This window comes from Cervus elaphus, chromosome 9 (genome assembly GCF_910594005.1).
Source record: "Cervus elaphus chromosome 9, mCerEla1.1, whole genome shotgun sequence".
NCBI lineage: Eukaryota > Metazoa > Chordata > Mammalia > Artiodactyla > Cervidae > Cervus > Cervus elaphus.
This window is the reverse complement of record NC_057823.1, coordinates 13,917,938-13,927,680: the sequence shown is the minus strand read 5'-3', so window position 1 is coordinate 13,927,680 and position 9,743 is coordinate 13,917,938. Positions and strand designations below refer to the sequence as shown.

Genomic DNA, 9,743 nt, shown 5'->3' with positions numbered 1-9,743 from the left:
GGCATGTCTTGTTGGCCAGAGGCTCACTGACCAGGCCATGGGCCCCTGGTGTCCACGAAATGCAGTGAGGTGACACAGACACTGTGGGAGCCAGACTTTCATAATAAAAACTTAATTCTTGCACAAATCTACAGCTTTTAAACAGTAAAATGAAAGGCCCAGTGTCACCTAGAAAGAGGACTTGAAGCAGCACGTGGGAAGTAGAGTGGCTCTGGGTCATCAGGGCATGTGGTTACCGGCTCTGCTCAACTGTAAGACACACGGGGGACGGGGGAGGCCAGTGAGGAGGGGGCAGTGGAGAGAGAAGGCCCCACCACTGTCCCCCACCTCCCCCCAGCACCCCAGCCCTGTCTGAACCACTTACTGTATGTGGAGATGTCAATTTCTTCTGGAAGCTCTGCCACGTTCACTTCAAACCGGTCCTGGACATCATTGAGGATTTTGGCATCGTTCTCGTCAGACACGAAAGTAATGGCCAGGCCTTTGGTACCGAAGCGACCCGCACGGGCCACCTGGAGGGAGATAGGAGCAAGGGTCAAGCTGAGGACAGACAGACAGAGGTCCCCATCCAACATCAACCCTGAAAAAGGGGCAGGAGGGAAGGGACACCCCCATGGGCCACTCACACGGTGGAGGTAGGTGTCTGAGTCCTCAGGCATGTCGTAATTGAAGACAATGTTGACGCGCTCAATGTCCATCCCTCGGCCAAACAGGTTGGTGGCCACCAGGATCCGCCGCTGGAAGTCCTTGAACTGCTGATAGCGTGACAGACTGGGTGCAAGAGGAACAAGGGGCGGCCATCAGATACGGGGACCCTGGGTGGCATCTGCTCCACCGGGCCTGCCAGGGGCTGAGGGTGGCCCGCACGCACTCACCGCTCCTCCTGGGCCATGCCCCTGTGGATGGCAATGGCTGGGAAGTTCTGTTCCACCAGGAGCTGGGCCAAGGCCATGCAGCGCTGTACTGACTTCACAAAGATGACCACCTGTGATGGAGGGAGAGACAGACCTGCGTCAGGGCCAGACTCCCTCCCCCAGGCCGGGAACCCCAGCACAGGCCACGGGCGTGCAGAAGCATCACCTGGTTAAACTCCAACACATCCAGGAGGTCGAAGAGCTTGCGGTTCTTCTCACTGTCCTTGAGTTTCACGTAATACTGCTGTAGCCCGTGCAGCGTGAGCTTGGTCTCGTCGTCCACGAACACCTCCATGGGCTGTGCGGGGAGGAGAGCAGGAAGAGCCAGGCGGGGCTTACTGCTGGGCCTTCTGCCTGCCCAGAACCTTCCAAGAGCGACTCCGTGGCGGCAATACTTCCAAGAGGCCTCTGTACCCCCGTTAACACTTGTCTCCCAACAGCTGGATCTAAGGTCCGGCCCGGTTCAGGTGTAGACCAAGCTCTCAGCTCCCAGTTTGACAAGAGAGGAAGAGGCTCCGCCGGCCTTCTAGCATGCTTGTGCCATGAGGGCAGCGTGGATGTTGGGGAGCGGCAAGAGCCTGCACCCTCGGAGGCCGAAGCTACCGCACAGAGCTCTCCGCCATTACTCACATCTTGCATGAACTTCCTGCACACGGGCCGGATCTCCTTGCTCAAGGTGGCGCTGAACATCATGCACTGCTTCTCATGGGGGGTCAGGCGGAAGATTTCCTGCACGTCCCGCCGCATATCTGGCAGGGAAGGGAGAGCAAGAAATGGGGCGTCAGCGCCTGCCAGACCACGACCCCCACCCGGATCCAGTCCCTCCCAACCTGTGCCAGGGAGCCGCTGGCCCCATGACAAGGGCGGTGTGAGCGCAGACTGCCAGAGAGGGGAGTCCCAGGTGCCTGAGGCCCGGACTCAGGGTAATAAGCAGAGGCGCGGGAGGAGCGGCAATCCACTTACACGCTGCCAGAGCGGAGCAGCCATGCCAGCGCGCCTCCAGCCACGCTTCAGGGTGGGGAGCCTGAGGCAGAGACAGCCGCTGGAGTGAGAGCTGCAGCCGCCTCCCAGGCACAAGCCCCAGCTCCCACTAGCCGTCAGGGCTCCCTTAGCGCAGGCGGGGGCCTAGAGCTAAACCAGCGGGTGGCAGGGCCACGGTCCTCGGCTAACATGGACATGTGCCCAGACACGGCTCATCTTGGGCCATGTGGTCCCACTCCAAGACCCAGCTCAGAAGCCGCAGTTCACTCTGCCAAATGCCAGGATTTGCCTGCAATCTGCTTCCAGGAGACCTGACTGCCGGCCACCCACACGACCCCACTCTGGGGAACCCTCTGGCCTGCCTGTCAGGGTCTGGCTCTGAAGTTCGGGGGATGATGCGGGGGGCCTCCACAGCCCGCAGACCCGGCGCAGACACTCACCCAGCTGCTCCAGCATCTTGTCGCACTCATCCAACACGAAGTGCTTCACGTTCTTCAGGTTGAGGCTCCTATTGCGCACAAGTGCCAGGATCCGGCCCGGCGTCCCCACCACCACATGGGGACAGTTCCTCTTCAACACCTCCTCATCCTTCTTGATGGAAAGGCCCCCAAAGAACACAGATACCTATGCGGGGGAAAGATGCTGTCAACCAGCTGGTGGCCAAAAGCTTACACCCAACTCTTGTGACTATAGCCACTCAGTTCACGACCCTGCGAAGCCCCCACCGCCACCCCAGACCTGGTGCCTGGGCACAGGAGAGGCCTCAGAGCCTGGCCCCAGCTCCACTGAAAAGCAGCCCCAGGACTGAGACTGGCACAGGCCTCTGGGGCCCATTCATAATTCATCAGGCTTTTAAGGAGCATAAACCACCACAAACCTCAAAGGCAGCCGCTGCAGCCAAGCTTGGTTAATGCTGGCTGGGCCAGAGCTGAGGCCAGCAAGGCTACAGAAGACCACACCACACCCCACCCGGCCTGGGGGACTCACCTTGACACTGGGCATGTATTTGGAGAACCGCTCGTACTCCTTACTGATCTGGAAGGCCAACTCTCGAGTGTGGCACATCACTAGGACCGTCACCTGTGGGGCAGGGGCGGGCAGAGACCCTCAAGGCAATGTCCAAAGTCCTCCCCTGGCCAGAACCCACAATAGTGCTGGTCCCTGGCGGCCCCCACCCCTTTGGGCCACTGGAAGGTCCAGTCCACATGACCCCATCTTCTCCCAGTCTATCAGCTGCTGCTCACTCCCTGTATCTTCTTACTTTCTTCCCTAGCAGGTTTTAAGACTTAACTGTTTGTTGTTTTTGTTTAGTCCCTCAGTCACGTCTGACTGTTCGACCCAATGGACTGTAGCCCAGCAGGCTCCTCTGTCCATGGTTGCCATTTCCTCCTCTAAGGGATCCTCCTGACCCAGGGACTGAACCTGCATCTCTGCACTGGGAGGTGGATTCTTTCCCGCTGAGCCACTGGGAAAGCCCTCCCTACGTCTCCTTATAGCTACTCCGGTGTGTCCCCCTATGCCAGGGAGACACCTAGCTGGTGACACTCTCCATGCTAACAGCTTCCCGAGCCTGCCCCCTGGCTGGCCTATGACCATCAGGAGAAGGCTATCCCACCTTCCTGGCCCACAATGCCAAGGACTGAAACCACACCATGGCCTCCCACGAAACCCTTTCCTCCTGGACCAGCCACCCTAAGGTCAGTAACACCCAGGGAGGTGTGCCCCAGCGTGTCAAGAACAGAACACCTGCACGTGTCTCAATTATCCCCTCAAAATAGTGAACTACAACATTTAAGGCATGAGAAGACAATTGTGTCCTGTCGGCAATAAAAGCAGTAACAAAACCATGTTCAGTGTAAGACCACCTTCACATATGTGCACGATCTAGAAAAGCACATGTAGAAATTACAGCCGTCTTGCTGGGTGGTCAGACTGGGCACTTTTCAGTTTTTCCTCTTGGCTTATCATTTTGGGGGCGATATTGGTAACAACTAACTGAGTGCATGCTAAGTTGCTCACTTGTGTCCAACTCTTTGTGACGCCATGCACTCACATGGACTGTGAGGCTCCTCTGTTCATGAGATTTTCCAAGCAAGAATACTGGAATGGGTTGCCATCTCCTGCTCCAGTAGAACTAAGTACCGTACTTAATTTTAAAAGTCCACAAAGAGGATGCGGGAACAAGGATTTTTAACAAGAGGACCCATGATTCCTGCTGCATCAGGAAGCTAGCGCCTAGCAGGGAGGGTGTCCACCCACCTGTCCATTGACGGGCTCAATCTGCTGCAGAGTGGCCAACACAAAAACTGCTGTCTTGCCCATCCCTGACTTGGCCTGGCACAGGACGTCCATGCCCAGAATGGCTTGTGGGATACACTCGTGCTGGACTGAGGGAAGAGAGCACATGAGCTATCAGAAACCGGATGGATGTTCCTCCGTGCAGGCCCCTCACCAGGTGGCTGAGTGGACCGCGCCGAGGCAGTGAGAGGAGAGCCGAGGGAGGGAGGACCCAGGGATGCGTACCCTCTGATGGGTGCTCAAAGCCACAGTCCACTATGGCCCTCAGGAGCTCCGGCTTCAGCAGAAAGTCCCGGAAGCCAGAGCTGTGGATGGAAACATAGGAACCCTTCACGTCTTTCTTGGGGGGAGGTGGAGCGCTCTCTGGAGGTGCCTGAGGCTCTTCATCTTCCTCATAATCCAGAAGCTCGTTTTCCACATCCTGTTCCGCCATGCTGCTGAGAACAGAGGAGGGAGGACAGGGCTCAGAGAAGCAACAACAGTGACTGACGCAGGCAGGAAAATTCCCAGAGGGAAGGGGAAAAGGGAGCTGTGCACAGAAGCTGCAAGCTGCTGATACAAGTCTGAGGTGGGTGAGGTCCTGGGGTCCGGTCTGGCCGCCCAGCCACTGAAGCCAAGACTGGACGTCATTCTCCATCTCTCTTTAAGTCACCTCCGACACTGACTCCCACAGCAGACCCCACCACTCCACCTGTGTAGCACTTCCCAGCTTCCGCCTGTTGTGCCCACATCTCCACCACCCTCCACCAAGCTGCCTCACCTCTCCCTGGGACCTTCAGGCCACAATCACAGGTGCACCGAGTGAAACCCCAATTCCTTTCCACTTGCAACCTCCCTCACTGGCCCCTGCCCACCCCATTCCATACCACCACCAGCCTCATTTGGCTGCTGATACTTATTGAGCCTCTACCCCAGCTCAGGTCGCCCAGCCCCATAGGCACGACTCTGCTGCATTGCTTCTGGTCTCTGAACAAATAAATGCCTCCTTCTCAGCATCAAGGTCTCAGCTCTACTGAATAGCCTCAGACCACCTAGTCTCAAGGACTCCCCTCCACTGTCACTCCCCAAGGACCCCACCCTGAGCCTGGAGATGCAACTGCCAGGATGCTGGAGAGATGGGAGCTTCTGAGCTCGCCAGTGTCTACCCAGCCCCAGCTGCTCCTGCTATTTGTGGTTTGCACAAGGGAATAATTAAGTGCTCTCATGAAAAGACCTCCCATTGGGCCTGGAGCCAGTAAGAATACAGCCAAGATGGTAAAAAGAATTAATACAAAGTGCAATCACTTCCTGGCTTCATTTAATTCAGCCACACAGAGCACCTAGTGGGTGCAGGCTACAGGGACCCAAACATGAGAATACTGTCTTTTGTCCTCCCTGTTGCACCCCAGCCTCCAGTCAAGGGGTGGTTGTTGCTGTCATTTTAGTTGCTAAGTCGTGTCTCTTTGTGACCACACGGACTGCAGCCCGCCAGGCTCCTCTGTCCACGGGATTTCCCAGGCAAGAATACCAGAGTGGGTTGCCATGCCTTCCTCCAGGGGATCTTCCCGACCCAGGGATTGAACCCTTGTCTCCTGCATTGGGAGGTGGGTTCTTTACCATTCAGCCACCAGGGAAGACCAGTGTAGGGGGTGGAAGTGCTAAAAATAGTCCCTCTTCCTGAGATGGATTTTGAGGGTTCCAGGCCCAATTTGTGGCCCTTTCGCCACTCATCCTCTGTGACTATGCAGCCCCAGGGCCTTAACCACCTCCATGAGGCCTCTCTATGGACAACCTCTCCCCTCCACCCGCATCTCAGAAAAGGCAACTCCATTCTCTAAACTGTTCTGTCTTTTCTCTTTTCCTGTCCCACCAGCCAATAAATCTAGGCAGGTCAATCAGGCCACTTCTCACCCCTGCTACGTCACTGGTTCTCAGGCTGTCATCACCTTTCTTTTTAGTTTAGAGCAGCTTTATGGAGACATTCACATGCCATACAAGGCAGTTTAAAAGGTACATTTTATTGGTTTCTTGTGCAGTCACAAATATTTTCAACTGCTGCCACAATCATCTTTAGCACACATTTCCTCATGTCAAAGACTGCACCCTCAGGCTACCATCCTGTGCCCCCCAACTCCCTTTGGCAACCACTAATCTACTTTCTTTTTGTGAATCTGCCTATTTGGGACATTTCATATAATGGAATCATACAACATGTGACAGTCTGACTTCACTCACCTAATTTTTCAAGGTTCCTCTATATTGTGGCCATGTATCAGTACACCATTTCTTTTCGTGGCCAATGAATATTCCTTTTTACTGAAATAATACAGTTCGTTTTATCCATTGTCAGCTGATAGGCACTTGGGCACCGTCACTTCGTGCCTGGATTATGCCAAAAGCTGCCTTGTTGGGCTCCTTGCTTTCCATCTCCCACTCCCCCTTCAAGGCCCCTCAGCTGCTGGAGGGAGCCTAAAAAAGCTAAGTCAGAGAAAGCCACTCCTCTGCTCAACACCCTCCACAGGATCCCACTGTGTTCAAAGCAAAACAGAGTCCTCACCACAGACTATCAGGCCCGCCACAACCTGACTCCCCCTATACTCAGTTTGTCACCCTCACACATAGGCCTTGCTGCTGAGCCTCAAACATGCCTCAGCCCCTTTCAACTTGCTTTTCCCACTTTTTTCAGACCTCTGTTGTTTCAGAAAGGCATTTTCCATTGTGTTTTGTCCTTCTGTCATTCCAACTCTTATTGACACCACGGACTGTAGCCCACCAGGCTCCTCTGTCCATGGGATTTTTCAGGCAGAAATACTGGAGTGGGTTGCCATTTTCTCCTCCAGGGGATGTTCCTGACCCATGGATCAAACCCCCATCTCTGTGTCTCCTGCATTGCAGGCAGATTCTTTACCCACTGAACATCTGGGAAGCTGTTCTGTTGTTCCAAAAAGGCATATTCCAAAGTTGGGTCCAACTAAAAAAACACCCCCTCCAGTCATGCCAGCCCAGCACCCAGAACAGGACCTGGTTCATAACAGGTAAGCACTCAAGAAGAGCAAATGGCTGAATAAATGGAATTAGAATCAGGGCCTCACGGCAGAGTTTAGGGGCTAAGCAAATGTCCTCATAGGATTCTTGAAAGAGGCAATCTGATACAAGTACTGAGGATTCCTACTGGTAAAAACAGGAAGGCTCACTTCAAGCATCAAAGAAAAGAAGAGGCGCCAGCAAAGGGCAGTCCAGAAACCACTAGATCCTTTCAGGGGTTGGAAAGAACTGGTTGCTTGAAGCAAGTGGCAGAAAACCAAGCTGGTTAGGCCCAGAGTATTCATACTTAATTCGCTGAATAAGAAATCGCTGATTAGGTTTTTAGTTGTGACTCAATCAGGATTTGCTCAAGACCAAGTTACTCCAGAGAAGATGGAGTGAGGTAAGGGACCAGCAGCAGGGAAAACCAGACACCAAATCAAAGAGGGTTAACCACGGTGAGAGCATTGTTAAAGAGGGAAAAGAGGGTGGATCACCCTACAGAGAGGGACCAACCCCTGGGGGAGCCTTGGACTAAAAAGAGCCAGCGTCGTCTACTCTGGGCTTCAAATACGGAAAGAGATGTGCATTCCAAAAAATAAGAGTTCGAAGAAACTCTTTTTGTTTTAATGGGGAGACAAATTTAGTGACAGACTAAGTTTGAGACACAAAATTTCTAGGGACTGGCTAGACAGAACCTAAAAATCAAAACAAATTACATCAGGAAAAGATCTGGCGCTGTTTGCTCCACCCAGAGAAGATGGCAGAGGCCCCAAGAGCTGATCAACTTGAAAGCTGACAGACGACTAAGTAACAACCCAGACCCTTTCGCGTACCCTTTTCACCCTGAAGTGCCCCCAAAGAGATTTTCATCTAAGACTTTGTTCCTTACTGGAACATCACTTTTTGCCCTAAATCTCTGGAACTACGAATCCACCCCCCGAAACGCAAAGCAAGAACGGAGGAAGAGTCTTTCGATCTTGAAGATCGTCACGTCTACAAGCTCCGGCTTCGCGCACCGCGGCCCCAGACCCCCGTGTCGCCTCCTGTCCCCTCCCCAAATCGCCTCGGGCTTCCAAGAACAGGCAGACTTTGCCCCAAAGTGGGGTTCAGCCTGCGGGCGGCCATGACAACCCTTCCCGGAAGCGGGCCCGTACCCGCGCGCCAACGGCCGGTCCGCCCCTCGCGCATGCGCCCTAATGCCCAACGGCCGCCAACCCGCGCTCCGGACAGCCCAACACCCCGCCTCCCCTTGTCTCGCGCTCGGTCTCCTTCCCTCAACCCCTGGCGTCTCCTATCTCCCGCTCGCCCGCAGATCCGACGTCTCCGCACCGCGGCCCCGCGCCTGGGCCAGCCGCTCACCTGATTCCTTGTTCGCCTCCGCGTGCTGCGAAGAGAGCCACCCGACTCTGGTTACAGTTCTCGCGCCCCGACACGAGCTGTTGCGCTTCCTGTCTCCTACGTCCGAGTGCGGCTCAGCTCACTGGGCCGCTCGCTTTTCATTCAAGAGAGGCGGGAGCGATGATTGGATTCTGTGGGAGGTGTCTGGAGGCTATTGGTGGAGAGGGGAAAAGGGCGTGCCTCATGCCTCCGATTCATTGGTCAATCTAAAAGTAGGCGCCGGAGTGGGCTGACCCAGGCGGGCGTCTGCGAGCGTACGGTACCGTCACGTGGTCGAGGTTGTGACCGGCTCGTGTGCCACCATATTTAGTCCGGGCAACCGAAGCCGTGATGTGGGCCCAGAGTGAGTGTCTCGCTCTTATGAAATAAGACCTCTACGCTGAGGGAAGTTTTCGAAGTGGTCCTGCAGCGTAGAGGTTCTCAAAGGGTTCTGAGAAGGCTAGGGAGCTTGGCATAACACCACCGTGGAGAGACATTTTGCATCCTCAGTAGAGAAGGGGCCCCTCTGGGCATGGGAGTGAGAGAAATGGTCCTAAGCCACAATTCCTGTTTGCTGAGAGTCGCGTCCTGGTCCGACACTGTGCGAATGGCCATGCAGGTTCAGGCCGAAAAAACCAAAACCAGGATGTTTTCGTCATAAAACTTTTTTGTTGTTATTACTTTTACTTTTCTTTGTATGAAAATTTCCCAGCCTTTTTATCCTGCCAGTGCTTTACTGAGTTGAGCGGTCCCATGAGTTCTGATGATTGATACCCGAGTGACAATTACCTGGTGAAGTTATAGAACATTTCCATCACCACAGAAAGTTCTGTTGCGTCCCTTTCAAGTCAGCCACACCCCCTTCCTCCCTCCTGCCCCAACCAGGCAGCCACTATGTTTATTTCTATCACTATAATCTTGTCTGTTCTTGAATTTCATATAAACAGAATCATGCAGTAGATTGTCTCTTGTGTCTGGCTTCTGCTCAACAAAATGTTTTGAGATTTTCCACATTGCTGTACATAGCAATATTCCTTCTTTTTTACTCCTGAGTAGTATCCCACTGTGTGGCTATACCACAATATAGCCAATAGAGTTTCTCCATTCACCTATAGATAGACATTTCCCCCCAGTATTTGGCCATTATTAATAAATCGTATACAAGTA

The 9,743-nt window shown here is 54.0% G+C and overlaps 1 protein-coding gene across 2 annotated transcripts; it reads right to left on the bottom strand.

The window, feature by feature from the left end:
• Positions 1 to 96: 96 nt before the first annotated feature.
• DDX39A (DExD-box helicase 39A) lies at positions 97 to 8,908 on the bottom strand. 2 transcript variants are annotated; one of them, XM_043911225.1, is made up of 11 exons: positions 8,559 to 8,908; positions 4,419 to 4,627; positions 4,155 to 4,282; positions 2,883 to 2,975; positions 2,336 to 2,519; positions 1,545 to 1,663; positions 1,081 to 1,212; positions 876 to 985; positions 627 to 771; positions 365 to 512; positions 97 to 249 (listed from the first exon to the last, which is right to left on the bottom strand). In XM_043911225.1, exons 2-11 carry the CDS (start codon positions 4,624 to 4,626, stop codon positions 233 to 235), a joined length of 1,284 nt encoding a protein of 427 aa, XP_043767160.1. In that variant the 5' UTR covers position 4,627; positions 8,559 to 8,908; the 3' UTR covers positions 97 to 232. The 2 variants fall into 2 exon arrangements, with proteins under 2 accessions (XP_043767160.1, XP_043767159.1); XM_043911224.1 differs by having other exon boundaries at positions 4,419 to 4,630; positions 8,559 to 8,711.
• Positions 8,909 to 9,743: the final 835 nt, after the last annotated feature.